Consider the following 19,405-nt stretch of genomic DNA (forward strand, 5'->3'; position numbering starts at 1 on the left):
GGTGATCTGCCCAATGGGAATCAGAACCCCCAAATCACACTCAGACTTGGGCTGGGACCCTGATAGTTTGCCCAGTTGTTTCTTATCCCCTTTTGGGATTTGGGTGGAGATCTTGTTGCTTTTATATTGCAAAAACTCATGGGTTCTCTTGTAAAAAATCAAATTGCTTAGAACTAGAGCAGTTCCAACCCATCTTTGAGTATCTTCTTATCCTTAATTCTTACCATGATGTTGAATTAGAATTTCTTGCTACCTCTACCCACCTAAACTTGCCATTCTGCCTCAGTATAATACATGACCTCTTTGCATCTTCTGGTTGCTCCTTAAGAATCAGTCTCTGTTGTCAGGTTATCCTTGACCTAGAGATGACTGAGGCCTCAGCATGCCCTATCCTGAATTACCTAGCTTGTGTGCCCTCTAAGCTCTATACATAACTCTTATCAATAAGTTACTTGGGTCTACATAGACGGCATTAAAGAAAGCTGTGGCAGGAAGATCAGGATGTGGTAAAGTGAGGTTTGTTATTGACGAACCAGAAATAACCCAGGAGTTCTGACTGGTGATTATGTACCAGTAACTCCAAAATAGCAGCAGCAATCACAAAATGCCCTTTCCTCCACTTCCCTGCTCAAGGTAGTATTTCAGAAGTGGCTTAAGCCTTAGCTTAAGGAATGCATGAAAAAATGTGAACATGGACTTCTATATTTGGTGGATACAAAAGCATTTAGGGAAACAGAAACCCCACCACAGGTGATATGGGCGGGTCTACTTGAAGATTTGCAACCCTTTTGAAAATTTCTACACCAAGCAGTGTAGGAATGAATGATTCAGATCAAGGGTGAGATGATGAAAAACAAATATGCTAAATAAACTAAAACAGTAAATATTCTTTGGATGCCCATTTTTTCATTGCACTTGGCAAAGTAAACTTTAACGAACTGGAAATTTTGCTGGGAAACTTGAGTTTTTCTCTTTTTTCTTTTTTTTTTGAGACAGAGTCATGCTCTGTTGCCCAGGCTGGAGTGCAGAGGCCTGATATCGGCTCACTGTAACCTCGCCTCCCTGGTTCAAGCGATTCTCCTGCCCCTGCCTCCCGAGTAGCTGGGATTACAGACGTGTACCACCATACCCAGCAAATTTTTTGTATTTTTAGTAGAGACAGAGTTTTACCATGTTGGCCAGGCTGGTCTCGAACTCCTGGCTCCAAGTGATCCGCCTACCTCGGCCTCCCAAAGTGGTGGGATTACAAGCGTGAGCCACCACGCCCTGTTGAGTTTTGCTTTTTGAAGCCTTTGTAACAGAGGCTTTTTTTTTTAGGTTTAGGAGTCGACCGTGGTGTCTCTGCTTAACACACTACAGATGGTTACTACATTTTCTTGTTTAAGTTTTACTTTTGAGAGGGGGTGGCTAGCAAAAATCAGCTTTTTAAAGTGTCATATCATCTAGAAAATCTTACTATAAGAGTATACTTAAACTTCACCAATGTTCATGATAATTTCTTTTGGAGATCGCTGTCCAAATATACGTAATCCAGTCATAATAGTGTTTCATTCTATTTATCTCCTTCTTCCTACCCACTTCCCACACCTCACTGTGCCCCCAGTCCCCACTAGTAAGCTGTGGACCTGGGCAGCGCACACTGGGGAGCCCTCCCTTTCCCACTGCAGGTGAAAATCTTACCAACCACAGAGTCCACATCAGTTACCTCCCTCTCAAGGGTGGAGACATTGAAGAAGCTTGATAAACTTATGGGTGCCCAGGCAAAGGGCATCCGGTATTTCCCCAAACGCTGGCAGAAGGATTCAGCTTGGAGTTTTAGTTTTTCAATCTTTTCTTTACTCTGGAGGAAAATGGAAAGAAACAAGCTGAAACAAGCATCAGCACCAAGTCAACTGCCTCTGACCTGAATATGACAGCCATCTCCAAAATCCAAACCCTACTGATTACAAAGAGTAAAAACGTATCTTCCCACTAAAAAATAAAAACAGTGAATAGGCAGAAAAATGATGCACTTGGGCCAGAAGTCTAGCTGATAAGGAAATAAAGATTAAAAAACGAGGAGTTTACAAAAAGGCTACATTTAATTAGTAAAATACATTTTTAGCTAACGAAAACAAAAAGAGACTCATTACATCAGATTATCAATTCTTTTGGTGGCTAGCTATGTGACTTGGATTTGCATAAAAGAATCTTGAAATCAAGTTTAGTATATCACCTACCAAGCTCCCAAGTGAACCTGTTTCTCCAAAAGTCACCTTGGAAAACTCCAAAAACTTCTAAAAAGTTTCCTAACAACTCCTTAGGAAGTTTACAGTACTTCCAAGGTGTTCTTTCTGAGTTCAGAATAAAAGACAGATTAAAAAAAAAAATGCCTTGAGTTCAATAAATCTTACTTGACATTTATGACTCTGTAGAGTACAACACTAATAAGGTAAGTCTTATTCCAGAACGGCTATTTTTTTTTTTTTGAGACAGAGTCTCACTCTGTCACCCAGGCTGGAGTGCAGTGGCACGATCTCGGCTCACTGCAACCTCCGCCTCCCAGGTTCAAGCTACTCTCCTGCCTCAGCCTCCTGAGAAACTGGGAATACAGGCACGTGGCACCACGCCCGGCTAATTTTTTGTATTTTTAGCAGAGACAGGGTTTCACCGTGTTAGCCAGGAAGGTCTCAATCTTCTGACCTCGTGATCTGCCCGCCTTGGCCTCCCAAAGTGCTAGGATTACAGGTGTGAGCCACCAGGCCCGGCCAAGGCCATGTTTTAAAAATCACACTGGGAATCTTTGCAAACTGCTGCTGAGAAAAGATATCCTTTTCATAGGCTAAACACCTATGCTGTGCTAATGAATATATAATGCATGGTAGTGGTGGCCAATTCCCAGTTATTTGCATACCTGAAAGGGCAGTGGCCCATGCTGTTGAGGAAGGCCAGGAGAGCTCTGGCACTGTTTAGTTTTGGGATCTCCACGGACCTCCCAACCAGCTGAGTCAGAGCCTCAGAATGAAGACAACAGGGGGTGGCCTTGCCCCAATCAAGTTATGCAGTCAGACCTTGCTGTATGTCAACATTAGAAAATTCAAGGATTTATTTCTCTAAAAAAATCATCATCAGGCTGGGCATGGTGACTCATGCCTGTAATCCCAACACTTTGGGAGGCTGAGGCAGGAGAATCACTTGAGGCCAGAAGTATGAGACCAGCCTGGGCAACACAGTGAGACCCCATCTCTAAAAAAAAATAAAAAACTAGCCAAGCATGGTGGCATGTGCCTGTAGTACCAGTTGCTCAAGAGGCTGAAGGGGAGGATCATTCGAGCCCAGGAGTTCAAGGTTGTAGGGAGCCGTGATTGCACTCCAGCACTCCAGCCTGGGAGATAAAGTAAGACACTGCCTCAAAAAAAAAAAAAAAAAAAGTCATCATCAGTGACCAGTTTTCTTTTCCTCATTTATTTAATTAAAATGTAGTAGTGTCTTATATAGGGACACATTAGGGACTAAAGCCCATTAACTATTTGTGTAACACTTCTGAAAATACCTGCTTCTTCTAAGATGTCTCCATTTAACAATACTCAAATTACCATACCTTTCCACCATCACTTTCTTTGATAACCGTGTAGGGCTCTGCACAGTCTCCAATCTCTCCCTGCTGCAGGACTTTTTCAATCTACCAATAAAAAGAATATTAAAGTAAGGCACATAAATTACATCCATAAAAAGGAATCTATGCAACCATCAAAATTACATTTTATGACAATATTTGACGACATAGGAAGCTATCTGTGATACATATTTTTTGATTAAAAAGTTTATATAAAGAATAGCATACAATTGTATTTAACAAATCATAAAGGCATATTAAAAGGGTGACAGTGGATACTCAGCAAATGCAGCAAGTGTTAATAGTAGTTATCTTTCTATGGTGGGATTATGTGTGATTTTTATTTTCTTCCCATTGCTTATGTGTATTTTCTATTTTAAACAATAAACATGTATTATGTATATAATAAAAACAGCAATAAAAGTTATCTTATAAAACAAAACCCAGGAGACATATGCAGGAAGTGGAAAACTCATTTTCTTTATTATTTTGCTTACAATGTAAAAAAGAGATATGGTCTCTGTGGAAGTTGGGTTCGGGACTAAAACCTTCCACAAAATGAACGACTGAACCGAATAAATTATCTGTAATTGTCTCCCTTGTAATTCCTATTAGGGCTAATTGTCTGGATTTAACAGACTTGGAAAGAAACTCAAAAGCATTGGGGTGTGCAGCTTCTTGCTTTGCTAACTGGCTGTTGATAGGAATGAATGCTGGTAATAAGAATGAACGAACTGTCTTCCGTCTTGCTTCAGGTAAAGTGACTGGCTGGCCAGTTGTCATAAATTTGGGCACCATATTTAAAAGAAAGACAAGGAGAAATTTGAAATTTCCTAACTCTCTGCTCAAAAAAAATTTAACTTAGATGTTGAAGAGTAAAAACAAAACCCCCTCCCACTGCCACAGCATGAAGAGGAGGCGAATCCCACTGAGAGATGCACCACACTGAAAACATAAGCACATAACACGTGAGCTAGAAACTGACCAGTATTCCTGCTAATCAGCAATCGTTTACTTATTGTTGAGTACCTTCTATATGGTAGCAGCTGGGAGATAAGGTGGCGATAAACACTGCCCCTATTCTCCTGAAGCTCATAGTCAGGAGCTTGTAGAACAAATTGGAAGGAAGCTAATTTTTCCATGAAGTGAATGGATTAAAAATGTGGTCTTTAGAATAAATTCTGAACAGAGATGAAGAACTTCTTAATTAGGACCCTGAAGCAAGGAAGCGGAATGCCACAGCTTCATGCACTAGTAGTGTGTATCATGGAACATACAGGAAGCAGGAGAAGTCAGATTTGACCAGACCAGCAGATACTATGCCCTGGCTGCAGCGGGCAAGGAGAACTCCAGGTACTTCATAAGAAGGAGCTGCAGGCCGACATGAGAGCCTATTGTTTGTTCCTTCATGATTTATGCAAAAGTGTGTAATGAAATGCATGACTCCTCATAACCATGGAAAGTAGGGCAAATAAGCCTATCAGATTAACCTAAAACTTTTCTTAAGGGAAGAGACTACTTTCTGCTCTATTCAGAAGGGGTAGGATTAACACTTGGCATACCTATTTTTTTCATATTTCATGGCCATTTATTGTTTACCTAATTATGGTATGTCAGGTACAGGGTAGGTGTTTTTACATACATTATTTCAATTTTCTTCAAAACCACTCAGGCACAGGGATCATTGTCCAATTAGACTGAGAGACTAAACTTGCTACCATACACAGCAAATGTAGCAAAATAGGAATCTGAACCCATTTCTTTGAATGCCAAGTTGTTTTTTTAACTGGATTGTAAACTCTTTAAGATGGGAAATTTAACATCTGCAAGACTTCTAAAGTGCTAGGCTCTCTGCTTTGTGTTTTCTCAAACTATGTGGCTCTCACATAAGGATAGGCCCATCGCGACTTATGAAATATTTAAATTGGGCACGGCATACCTATTTTTAAACAATTTTTGAAAAGTTTCCAATTCACTCCCATTTTCACTCTTCTTTCCTTGATTGTAAAACAAATTCTTTTTAAAAAAAAATTTCACAAAATCTTGAATTAAACTTTTAAGCGGAAACAATCCCTTAAAGCCGTATTATATGCAACATCTGAACTAGATGACGCTACCTAAAATACAGTAAAGACCCTGATGTTCGGCCTGGGAACATAAACAAAAAAGAAAGAAGCCCCTCTTACCAAATAATGTCTGCCTGGATGTGCTAAATAGTTTAACACCATTTACTATATATTTAAAGGGAAAGAAGCAACAATGATGGCATTACGATAAAGAAAAGCAAACAGAAAGCCAAGCAGGGGCTGCCTTGCTGAGTAGATTTCAATTTCTTAAATCTATCCAAACACTTTAGTATGTTTGTTATGCCAAATGAACACATTTATACATTTGAAAATTTTGGAACATATTCAGTAAGTGATAGGAACCAATGGGTAACCACTGTTACTTGGCAGAATATGACGGATTAATCAAGAGAAAGTCATCCACTGGGAAGTAGAGTTTGAGATAAAATTTGGCTCTATAGAACTAGTGTTGGCTTCTTCAGTTTCCTCGGCTGACAGAGAATTGTGAACTTACCTACAGGGCTACCATAGTGGGCTTTAATTTTCCTGTATGTCTAAGTAATATTGCAACGAAAAGGAGACACATTAAAGTTTGACAACAACAGAAGTGTCTTTTCAGCAATATAATTTTAACTATACTTTCTATAAGCTTAAATAAGTTCCCCTCAAGCTACAGTAACCTCTCATAATCTTTGTTATATGGTGTTAAAGAAGCTAGAGTGAAAAGACATTTGCCATCTGTTAAGTGACCTCAAAGCTACCTGAATTATTTGGAATCCATGAGATCATGGGGCGATCACTGAGACTACAGACATAAAACACTGTACTAACTAGATAATGTTCCAAACCTAAGAGGCTTGGGGCACATGAAATCAGACACCTGAATTTGTTGTTTTGTTTTTACAATGATTTTATGGCCGGGCACAGTGGCTCACACCTGTAATCCCAACACTTTGGGAACCAAATACGGGTGAATCACCTGAGATCAGGAGTTTGAGATCAGCCTGGCCAACATGGTGAAACCCTGTCCCTACTAAAAATACAAAAATTAGCCTGGTTTGGGGTGGTGGGCTCCTATAATCCCAGCTACTCGGGAGGCTGAGGCAGGAGAATCGTTTGAACCCGGGAGGTGGAGGTTGCAGTGAGCCGACATGGTGACACTGCACTCCAGCCTGGGTGACAAGAGCGAAACTCCGCTCAAAAAAAAACAAAAAAAAGAATCAATAAGACCAATTATATGGCCTAAGGTAGGTAAAATACCTGATGTTTGTTAATTTCTAACCAGTCATTTTGGTGTACAGAGAAAGGATCTGGTTTTCTTACAACAGCAAAGAGTATAGCCTAGAATGAAAGGCTCTTCTACTTATAATTGCCCCGTAGATTTCAACTCTCATTAGAGACAGTCTGTGACATGGTAAGAAAAAAAAAAAAAGGAGGATGAAACTTGAAAACCACAGCCCACGCTTCAGCTTGTAAGAGGCTGGACTTGGGAACACGTAACTATGCATCTCTAGAGCAACATGAACATCGTTAGGAAACTGTAGCCCAGAGATTTTGTTCCTTTCTCCACAGCAGCTTCTTTGCACCAGGTCACTGAGGGAACTCTCCTTAATTAGGAGAAGGGTGCCCAAGATGTGCCAAGCTTTATTCTGTAGCCATGACTATCCACTGAGGTCAGTGTGATTATCTCCACTTCACAGATGAGGAAACTCAGTCTCAGAAAGACCAGGAAACTGCCAATGCCATTTAATTACTAGGTTGTAAAGCCAGGACTCAAACCTAGGTCTGTATGTCTCCAAAACCTAGTCTTTCTAGTATCTGAAACAGTTTACTCAGAAGGGAAAAGGGGTAAATTGAGAAGGAAACAAAGCGAATCTCAGAGGATATGTGGACACATTCTGAGATTTCGTGCACCCCAAACATGTACTGGGAACAACGCAGCAATGAAAACATCAGATTGGGCAAATCAGATCGTACTGAATTACCTTGACTACCAGGTAGATGTCTGAGGACGGGAAGGTGACTGAGAAGACTGCAGATCTCGCCTGACTTGATGCGGCCACTGAAGGCGTGTGAGCTCGCAGAAATCCTTTGAACTGGTCAGAGTTCAGGTCACAGTGAAAATTTTCTGAGATCTGTAAAGGAGCAGCGAAGTGAAATATAAGTTAGACCTGTTGCATTCATGGTTTAAACATGTTAAAAAGGAGTAAAAACACCACGGAGAAATTTTGCTGAAGGAGTAAGTGTAATAATCACAGACGTGGTTTAGGAAAGTGGCTCCTGGATAAATCTGACAGATGTTTTGTCACAATGTCTAGGTGTTCTGGAGCCATTTGAGAGATGTTCCTTGAAACATTTAAATGTTTATTAACCCACCGGTATTTCCTGAGTCTCAGTTACTTCACTACAGAAGAGCAGGACCTCTGCTCCCAATTAATTCACAATCAAGAATGAGGGAAGGACTGGCTGTGGTGGTTCACACTCGTAATCCCAGCACTTTGGGAGGCCAAGGCGGGCACATTGCTCGAGCTCACGAGTTTGAAACCAGCCTGGCCAATATGGTAAAACCCTGCCTCTGCAAAAAATACAAAAACTAGCCAGCACGGTGGCATGTGCCTGTGGTTCCAGCAACTTGGGAGGATGGATCACTTGAACCCGGGAGGCAGAGGGTGCAGTAAGCCAAGGTCGCCCCACTGCATGCCAGCCTGGGCAACAGAGTGAGACCCTGACTCAAAAAAAAAAAAAAAAGGTGAGGGAAAAGGTAAACATGTAACTAACTACAGTAAAAGCAAAATACAAGTCACCACAAGCATACAAAGAAGCACTGTGGAAGTTCCAGAGTGACAGGCCATTTGCAGTTGGGTGACAAGGACAACTTCTCATGGAAGCAGCACTGCAGATGGATGGGCCTTAGAAGATTCTGATAGGCAGGGGTGGAAGGTGATGATGTACCAGGGAGAGATTAGAGTATGAATAAATATCTCAGAGGCTTGAACGGCTGGGGGAAGCTTAGTCAGTGGTCTAGCTTGACTCTGCATAGACTATGGATGGAAAGAAGGTAGAGGAATGCCATCAGGAAGAAAGCCTGGTTGTAGGGAATGAATCTTAGTGAAGATTCTGAGCAAGAGCATGATGTGAACAGTGCTCCTGGCTCTCTTAGTGTCGTATTACTTAAGAGCCACTGTATGGTTGGGTTCTCTCCTTCATCACCAAGAGAGTTTTAGTGGTGAGTGGCTGCCCAGGCAGAGACTACATTTACCAGCCTCCTTTGCAATGAGGGGTGATCAGGTGACTGAATTCTCTCCAGTGAATTGTTAGCAGAAGCAATGTGTCAAACTTCCAGGCCGCCTCCATCCTTCTCTTCTCTTCTTCAGGGGCAGCAATGGCAGTGACAAGAGTAATTTGGGGAGAGCACATACTGGAGATGGAGGAGCCACTGCCAGCCTGTATTTCTGAGTGGCTGCGTGGAACAGACGGGTCCCTCCTCCCACCCTGGATGGTTAAAGAAACAAAGACAGCAACTTCTTGCTTATAGGCCAGCGGTTTTCAAAATGTGGTCCCCTGACCGGTAGCTTCAGCATCAGCAGGGGACTGTTAGAAATGCAAATTCTCAGGCCCCACCTGGACTTGCTCAATCAGAAACTCTGTGGGTGAGGTCCAGCAATCTGTGTTTTCACAAGTCCTCCAGGAGAGCGTGATGCACGCTCAAGCTTGAGAACTACTGCTTTAAACCACTGAGACTGGGGTTCTGCTTGTTTTAGCAGTTAACCTATCCTACAAATCTCAGTGATTATTAATATTTACACAGGAGATGCTTGTTTCCTTAAATACAGAAGGATTATGGGTAAAGAAGGGCAGAGGTGTCCATCCTACTCTGGATTTGCTATTGCTGTCCTCTTCTAGGAGTCACAAAATGACTAAACATTAAAAACACATGAGAGGTCTTGGTCACTGTTTTCATTAAAAGCACATTACAGTTGGTAAGGTCTGAACTCCGTGACAAACTGAGACCTCCACCATGTAAGATGCCCTTCAGTCATGAGCCTATTTCACAGTGCAAAGAACTCTCAAACTGAGGAAGCTTTACATGCGCATCCAAGCTTGTTAAAAATGTATTTAAATGGGTTTGTTTTATACATAAGCCCATGTGCTATTTCATTCTTTCTCCATTCCAACCAGGCCAGCACCTCCAGTAGCCTCTCCCTCTAAGATTCTTCAAAGATCATAAACTACATTCTCAGAGCACTGCTTGAAAAATTGCAAAGGCAACAGAACTGGACCCATCAAAGATCATTTGCTTTCAAATCTGATAGGTTCTCGCTGCGAAGAAGATTTAACAACATACATGCAAAGAATCATGAACAATATATGTGCCTTAGGGATGGATTTTTCTTTGCTTTCTTACCTTTTTCCTTTCTTTAACATCGTAGAGGGCAATGCTGGCAAACAGGGGCTCAATGTCAATCTCAAACCTACCATAGAAAGAAAGGAAAATCTATGTGGCTTTGAGTTAGATAATTTTGAATTTTCTGAAAACACCTAGATAGATAAACTGGTTAAAAATACGAGCAGTTTCCCGAAATATTTGGAAAACTCCAAGTATATGAGAATCGCACTGGGATATTAATAGAGAAATATAGGAGGTTTGTGAAAAATTCCTCATCATTTGAGATCATGGTGGACATTACAAAAGCATGGTGGATATTTTTGGAATATCTCACTCATTCACTCACTCACTGCAAGAGAGAGTGGGCTGAATGGACCTTTAGTGTGATTCATCTTCTTATTGTAACTACTGTGTTTTCAGAGGGTAGACTTTCTGTCTGAGGTAATGGACTTGTTCACATTTCACATTTTATTGCTAGATAGTATCTGTTTCACAATTGCAAAGATATGGAACCAACAACCAACCTAATTGCCCACCAACCAATGAGTGGATAAAGAAAATGTGGTATATATACACTATGGAATACTGCTTATCCATAAAATAGAATGAAATAATGTCTTTTGCAGGAACTTGGATGGAGCTGGGGGCTATGATTCTAAGTGAAGTAACTCAGGAATGGAAAACCAAATGCTGTATGTTAGTGGGAGCTAAGCTATGAGTACACGAAGGCAAACAGAGTGGTATAATGGACCTTGGAGACTCAGAAGCAGGAGAGTGGAGGGGGATGAGGGATAAAAAAACTACATACTGGGTACAATGTACACTACTTGGGTGACGGGTGCACTAAAATCTCAAACTTTACTACTATACAATTCATCCATGTAACCAAAAACCACTTACCCTAAAGCCATTGAAATAAAAAAAATTTAAAGGATAGAATCTGTATTATTCAATTCTAAGGAATGGGGCTTTTCAGATGGCAACAAAAGAAAAGTTCAATTGCTTTTCCTTAGATTTGTAGTGGGACAGTCAGAAGAAGGCTGGGTTTTGATGGGGATGAATGTCTGGCCCTTCCTAACTCCATTACTGGGGAGTTGCCGAGTTGAGGTCAGGGAGGGGCTTGAGCACAGCAGATAAACACTGAGGTGCCTGGGCCCATGAGAGCTAGAGAGATGAGCCCTCATGTTGGCCCTAATTGCCAATTCCCCTCAAAACGGTGAATCCCAAAGCATAATCCTGGTGCATTATTTGCCTTTAGTATCTTGGTGGACATTACAGGTGCACATGGAACACTGGTGAAGGTCTCCAAGTTTCTCAGCTTGATGTCCCATGGCTTTGGATGTTACCTGCAGAGAGCACCAGGAAAAGGGCCCCAGTCCACCATTACCTCAGACATCATGTCAATAAAGTCATGTTTTGTCTCCAGGTATGTGTGAGAAGATGTCCTCATCAATGGATAGCTTTGTCTCAAAAGAGGACTTTTTAGAAGAATATTTGGACAGAATATGAGCACAGACAAAAAGGGTTATTTGCTCAAATGGCGCCTTTGGAAACGAGGCAATTTGGAATCATGGCAGACTCACAGGGCACCCAGGCAGAGACCTGGACTCTGTCCCTCTTCCACCATCTGCTAATTCTGCGATCCTAATCAGGTTACTTACCTTTCTGAATTCCATTTATTTATCTGCAAAATAAGGTAAGGATGCTTGCCTTTCCATTTTCCTGGTTGTTGTGAGGATCATGTATAATGATGTGTGTGAATGTATCTTAAAAACAATGCCAAGTAGCAGCACTATTCACAATAGCCAAAAGGTGGAAGTAACCCACTTGTCCATGAACAGATACATATGTGAGGCCAAAACAAAATATGCTACATATATACAATGGAATATTATTTAGCCATAAAAGGAGGGAGATTCTGATACATACTACAATATAGATGAACCTGAGGACATTATGAGTAAAAGAAGCCAGTCACAAAAAGACAGTTACTTTATGATTCCCCTTACATGAGGCACCTAGAGTAGTAAAATTCACAGAGGCAGAAAGTAGAATGGGAGTTGCCAAGGGCTGGGGAGTAGGGAGAATAAGGAGTTATTGTTTAACGGGTACAGAGTTTCAGTTTGGGAAGAGAAAAATTCCTGGAGATGGATGGTGGTGATGGTTGCAGAACAATGTGAATGTACTCACCACTCAACTGTACCTTAAAAATGGTTAAGAGGGTAGATTTTGGCCAGGCGCAGTGGCTCATGCCTGTAACCCCAGCACTTTGGGAGGCCGAGGCAAGTGGATCATGAGGTCAGGAGTTCAAGACCAGCCTGGTCAACACGGTGAAACCCTGTATCTACTAAACCACAAAAACTGGCCGAGCGTGGTGGCAAGTGCCTGTAATCCCAGCTACTCGGGAGGCTGACGCAGGAGAATCACTTGAACCTGGGAGGCAGAAGTTGCAGTGAGCCGAGATCATGCCACTGTACTCCAGCCTGGACAATAGAGTGAGACTCTGTCTCAAAAAAAAAAAAAAAAAAAAAGATGGTAGGTTTTATGTTACATACATTTTACCACCAAAAAGCCCAGTGTTGAGGATTTCTATGATTATTCTTTCTATTATTAGGTAATTGCACATTAATTGGGGGCTTTCTTTTTTTTTTTTTTTTTGAGATGGAGTTTTGCTCTTGTCACCCAGGGTGCAGTGCAATGGTGCAATCTCGGCTCACTGCAACCTCCGCCACCCAGGTTCAAGCGATTCTTCTGCCTCAGCCTCCCTAGCAGCTGTGACTACAGGCATGCGCCACCACACCCAGCTAATTTTTGTATATTTAGTAGAGATGGGGTCTTACCATGTTGTCCAGGCTGGTCTCAAACTCCTGAGCTCAGGTGATTCACCTGCCTCAGCCTCCCAAAGTACTGGGATTACAGGTGTGAGCCACTACACCAGGCCAATTGGAGACTTTCCTGGGCCTAGGCTCACCAGCTGCTGCCTGGCATGCTCAATCTATATTTAATGGTTTACTCCCTACTACACAAAGGGCCTGAATATTGCTGTGATATACTTAGGTTGGTACTGAGTAGTAAGTCCTCTGTGGTTCCGAGAAAGAAAAAGAGAATTGACATTTATTAAAGACTTAAAATTGTGTTATAATAAGTGCTTTCCACACATCAGTCTCTTTACACAACTACAGTGTAATGCAGATATGATCTGCATTTAATACACCAGGACACCAAGGTTCCCAGGGAATCAGGAACTTGCCAAAGTCTGCACAGTTAGGAACTGGCACGGTCAGGTTTTGAGCCCAGCCATCTCTGATCACAGAACCTGGGCTTTTTCTAGGAGTGTTTGCTCTTTAAGTGTAGTCCCCAGAATCTAGCATTTTGAAGCAAGAGAAGTTTGCCAGCATGCAGGTTTCTTGATCCCACCTGAGACCTGCTCGACCAGAATCTCTTGAGGGAGATTGTTATGCGAGGCCCTCCAAAATCTGCATTTAAAAGAAACCGCCCGGGGAAATTTTCTGCACATCAAGAAGACTCCTAAGAGCTGAGATTCCTTTTCATAAGATGGTATTAAATCTTAAAATATTTCTCCATTTAAAACACAAAACAGAAAAATACTTTGTTGTCATTCTTTTTTTTTTTTTTCTGTTACAAACACTTGCAGAATTGGCAGGACCCTAATTCTTTCTGTATCTTTGAGGGTTTCTATATTTCTGAAAAGCAATACAGAGACAGTTACAGATGTCTACAACTTTACACAAATTCCTGAGGGGCTAAAACATGTAGTATTATGAATAGAATCCTACATATCAACGTAAATGGGAAAACATTTGCCATTAATATTACCCTTATATTTTTACTACTCATACTGTCACATTCTAGGCTTACCTATAAGAATTTGTTTCTTTCTTTCGTCTAGTTTACTCTAAGTAGTTACTGCGAGGGCTGTCTTTTTGGTCTATCTCTTCTCTTGCAGTTATAGGTTAGTATAGATACTATTTAAAACACATGAGCAGGCCAAGTGCACCTGGCAAATATGTCAGTTCGACTTAATTTCTGCTTTGGCAGTTGCGGGGACATCACTAGAAACTGCACTTTACGATTTTCATTAAGAGATACTCAAGTGACTCCTGTTTTTTTAATTTTAGAGACAGGGTCTCACTCTGTCACTCAGGCTGGAATACAGTGGCATGATCATAGCTCACTGCAGCCTCGAACTCCTGGCCTCAAGCGATCCTTCCACCTCAGCCTCCCCATGTAGCTAGGGTTAAACATTAACACATCTGTTAGTTTTTGGTAGAGACGGGGTCTCACTATATTGCCCAGGCCGGCCTCAAACTCCTGGCCTCAAGTGATCCTCCCACCTTGGCCTCCCAAAGTGTTGGGATTACAGGTGTGAGTCACCGCACTTGGCCTCCATTAACATTTTTTAAAAATAACACATATCTCTCTTAGTGACCATGTTTTCCCACCTGTGAGAACAGCTGCCTCTCATTCACTGGAGAGGTCTAGAAAGCTTGGCTATGAGCACCATAGAGGAGAATTTCTGCCATCTCAAATGACATGGTCGCTGCATCTAAAAGTAGCCTGATGATGCATCCTGTCGGGGCAGGTGGGTCCCTCAGACAATAGTGAAGGCTTCCTAAACAATGCAGAGGGGAAGAGCCACTTCCACTCAGTCCTCCCGCCAACCAGACAGATGAGGAAGCTCCCACTGCCAGGTTGGTTTGCAAGGGCAAGGGCTTGCTTTTCTGTGCCCATTACTTGACACTCAGCTGGTTTATGGGCTGCTCATTTCTCCGTACAAAAGGCCCTGAAGACCCTCTGGTAGAACTGGCCAGCGGGAGGAGACTATGATATCAAGACACCACCCATAGCTGTGTGAGCAGACTTGCTGGCTTGTTCTCTGAGGCAGAAGAAGTTGGCAGAGGCTATGCGTTAGAATCATAGAAGTTTGTGGTAGGTAGGAATTTTGAGACCATAAGGTCTGTCAACTTCATTTATAGGGAAGAACTCAAAATCCCAGGGAAGTTCCCAGGGGTTGAAACCCAGCCTTACATCCAGAATCCAGATGCCTTCTCACTGCAAACCAGGGGCTGCTGAAGGGACCCATGAAGTGACTTTGAGAGATGGATGACCCATCTAACAGTATATAAATAAATGTTATGCTTCTGTAGTTTTGCTTAGGTAAAATATGTACAACTTTAAAGTTTTCATCTGTGGATTTGAAGAAGAACTAATTCTTGAAAATAGCAGTCTGCAGAGACGAAGAGAGGCACGGAGGCACTCCGAGGGTACACAAGACAATCTATTGCAGTGGAAGAAGAAAATACTAGAATTTATATAGATTTATCTAGTCCATTCTTTAAAATTTCCATTATGTTTTATAATGTAGATAATATTTTAATATGAAAGTACAAAATTAATACATGTCTATAGAGGATTTTTTTTTTTGCTATCATAGTATACAATTGAAACGTTTGGATGCAACTACTTTGAAGTAGATGTGGCAAATAATTGGCCCACAAGATGAAACCAGACTATAGTCGTGTTTTAATTATATGGTGTTTATAAAGGGAATGAGAACATGTTTAGGGAGTCGGTATATTATGCACAAAAATCTGGGTTTTCAGCTTCTCTTGAAAAAATAGAAAAGACAGTTGACAAAAATGGGCCTGTTTATTTGGATGGCAAGAGTCTGTTGCTGGCAGTGAGTGCCCCCTTAACATAGGTTACTACAGTCCCCACCACTCCCTATTGCCCCCTGGCACTGAGTTTCAGTTGCATTTATCATTGTGTTTCAACAGCGGCATACTGGTAAATGTTTTACAAATAATCTCCGGGTGCTGAGGGTGGTGCAAACGTGTAGCATTGGCTGATTTCTACATCGTAAATACTTTCACCATGGCCAGTTTAAAGTTACCAATGTGACTTCACGGAACACGGGAAGAGATATGCGCTGTCAGATCTCATGAGTCAGTACAGTCGACTCCAGCACACCGCCGACTTAAGTGCTATTTTTCTTAATGTAGGTCATTTCACTCAATTACCTTACCTGCCTAACTTTAGTAGACACGTGTGTTTGCCTTCTCTATTGTAGAAGAATGACCGTCAAGAAGTTGGTAGAAAAAAAATCCAGGAATGGACTCAAACGTGCCCTTTCTACTACTCCACAGCTGCCCACTGTTGAAAGTATTTTGGGAGCTCCGCTTTGATTCAAGCTCTGATAATAAATACAACATTTGTATGTAAAAGGCAAGATAAATCTCAAAGTAGTGGCAGTGTGTTTGTTGATACTTACTTCAAGGTCAGCAACTTGACCAATATTCTGTTGCCCAGGTGTTCCTTGGGACATTCTGGTACTGGACGTATTTCCACAGCATCCTCCTATTTTTAATCACATCGTAAGGAAATCATCAGTGAATTCTGTGAGGGGCTCCAATTAGAGTTAACCCAGGGAAGGGAAGGCTACCCTCCACGGCTCAAGTTAACTTAGATTTGCTTTTTTTCTAACACTCTGCCTTTTATAACAAAGTTTCTCTTCCAACCCCCAACCTCAAAGCCAGCATTTGCAGCAAAACAGTTTCTCCTTTTAGAAACCCAAGCATTCAAGACAAAGAGACTGAAGCAGGAAGGAAGGAAATGTGAACACGGATATGGCTTAGTAACATCCACCAGATGGCATTGCAAAATCTTATACCTATTGTTGATGTTTTTGTGTGTTTTTTGCCCACTCTAATTACACATTTGCAATATTTCTCCTGTCAAGGGCTTTACTAGTAAGTATGTGAGTTTCAGATGTGAAATCTGAGTCAGAATGGTTCACTTAAGGCTGTAAACCATTGATCCTATAATACAGAGTCACTTTCTCAGTTCACTGTTTTCTTAAACAGATGATAGAGACTTGGGGTTGAATTGACAAGTTCTAGACAGGCTTATGCAGTTAGAGCTTCCTAAAGTGCTAGGTATATGAAATTTAGTAATGACAAATTAAGAGCTCTACCTGTTTATTTTACCGCACAGAAACTAAAGACTTAAAGAGAAATATCAAGCCCCTATTGTAACCTTAACATCCGTATCTGAACTATCATTCTATGTTAATTATATTCATGTATGCAAAAATAAGTAGTGCAAATCCTTGAAAACAGTAATTCCCACTCTTGCAGTATGCTTTCCAAACACTGGTGAGTGCTCTGCCGATCGCAGGGGTCCAAAGAACAGGGTCACATCTCACTGTCTTTTCCTGGGAGCTTTCCAGTGAATACCCCACAGCAAGCTTAACATTCTTGCAAATAGCAGTAAAGTCACCTTCTTGGTAAATATGTACCCACTGTGATGGAATGATCAATGTGGTAAGCTCATCATTACTCTAACCTCTCCCTGTGGTCCCCATTCCTTGTGGTTATGGTTGGCCATGTTGCTGGGTGGAACGGCTGAGTTTATTTCAGAGGAGACATTGTTTTGATGCCTACTCGCTCAGGGCAATCTGGACCTTTTAGGATCATTGGAACAGACATATCTAAAGGGAAGATCTCCCTAACTGGAAAACAACCTGAAGGTAGAGACACTCATGGATTTCTGGGACTGCCTTTGGTCTAGATTCTAATTTTTGAAATCCTTTTTAAAAAGATTTTCATTGGGAAAATTTTAAACATACACAAAAGTTGAGAGAGCAATGCAATGAAGAACCATTCACCCATCATCTAGCTTCAACAAGTTCAATTCAGGGGCATTCTGGTTTCATCTATTTACCCACTTACCACCTTTCTCGCTCAATACTGGATTACATAGAAGCAACTTCCCAGAGACCATATACATATATAAATATTTCAGTACATATCTTTAAAAGATAAAGACATTTAAAAACATATAGCAATACGATTATTATGCCTAAAAATTAATAATTTCTTATTGCCACTAAATAATTTTTGTCAGTTTCAAATTTCCCTGACTGTCTCAATTTGTTTTTACTGTTATTTTGTTAAATCAAGATCCAAACAAGGTCCACATATGACATTTGGGTGATATATTTCCTAAGTCTCTTCTAAGCTATATGAATTTCTTCAGGCTTTATAGCTAACTGAAATGGCAACTAATTCCCAAGCAAACAGAAAGTGGAAATGTGAAACATTAATGGATACCTCTTGTTTTCATCATCCTAAAAATATATATAAATGAACGGAATGAAAGAGATAATGAGAGAGAAAGAGACAGTATGAGAGAGATGATATTCTTTCATTTACTGTCCCAATGGATCCAGAGGTCAACTCCACATTTGACTACCTGTGATTTTCTTAGGTGAGCCAAGAAGTACTCCCCCAGCCTTTTTTTCTGAATTGGTTTTAGTTGGGTTCTGTCACTTGTAACCAACAGCCTCAGCAAACGTTTCTATAATTTGGAGTATTAGTGGAATCTTTCTTAGGGATTGACATAGAATGCCTTTTGTAGAATAACCACCTTTTGTAGAATCAGAATGAATTAGGGAAAGAACTTGCCTTATAGAAGCTTGGTGGTTAAGTCCAACTTTTGCTTCTCCTGTAGACTCAGCCATAACTTGGATATACTAGTTTACCTCTCTTCTAACTTTCCTTACAGGGAAATCAAGTAATGATAATATTTAAAAATCTGATTGTGTCATCGAAAAAACCAGCATTTGTAATCATGTCAGAGTAGGCAGAAATTTACCTTTCTTCCATAGAACTTTCTTTGGAGAAAGCACAAATTATAAGTACAAATGCAATTTCTGTGACAACAGCTTCAAAATATTAAAGGGCTGGTATAGAGGCCCTCAAGCACTTTAGACACGCCAGTTTACAAATAACTGTAACACTAATTACGAAGCACTTCTCTCTACTCAATAAAAGCAGGCCCCATTAGGCCTGCTCCTAGATTATAACATTCACTCCCAATGGAGTGTCTGCATTGTTTCAAAGATCATAAAACAAAGTTCCTCTAAAACCAGGCTATGTTTCATTATTTTAATCTGTTCAGATGGAACATTCTCCCCTCTAATACCACCAGGGAGACATTGACAAGCAAATGTCTCACTGGACATATTCTCTGCATCCTTTAATTGTTCTCTCTCTTCTGGCATCCACTTTGGGTCCCTCTATTACATGTTGGCATCTCCATCACAGAACTGAGAGGAAGAGGAAGGAAAGTAAAGGCCAAATCAGTCTGATTTAATATGTTTTGACAAATCTGGTAAAAAGTCTTAATGTCGTGGATGGAAACTAAAAAGTTACATGATATTTAAAAATATCATATTTGGATTTCAGTTATGTGTCCCAACATGCCAGGTAGTCATATGTATGTAGATACATAAACAAGGGAACACGAACTTTGTAGTTAGCAGGTTAGGGCCCC

At 41.0% G+C, this 19,405-nt stretch overlaps 1 protein-coding gene across 1 annotated transcript in view; it reads right to left on the reverse strand.

Annotated features, from left to right (window-relative positions):
- Nucleotides 1-19,405, reverse strand: part of DOCK8 (dedicator of cytokinesis 8) — a 249,536-nt gene that overhangs the window by 129,252 nt on the left and 100,879 nt on the right. Inside the window, exons 7-11 of the mRNA XM_008963393.4 lie at nucleotides 16,341-16,426; nucleotides 10,067-10,133; nucleotides 7,647-7,796; nucleotides 3,581-3,661; nucleotides 1,681-1,840 (exon numbers count right to left, since the gene is read on the reverse strand). Coding sequence (XP_008961641.3) covers nucleotides 1,681-1,840; nucleotides 3,581-3,661; nucleotides 7,647-7,796; nucleotides 10,067-10,133; nucleotides 16,341-16,426 — 544 coding nt within the window. The remainder of the gene's footprint in view (nucleotides 1-1,680; nucleotides 1,841-3,580; nucleotides 3,662-7,646; nucleotides 7,797-10,066; nucleotides 10,134-16,340; nucleotides 16,427-19,405) is intronic.

The sequence above is a fragment of the Pan paniscus genome, chromosome 11 (genome assembly GCF_029289425.2).
Source record: "Pan paniscus chromosome 11, NHGRI_mPanPan1-v2.0_pri, whole genome shotgun sequence".
NCBI classification, from domain to species: Eukaryota; Metazoa; Chordata; class Mammalia; order Primates; family Hominidae; genus Pan; species Pan paniscus.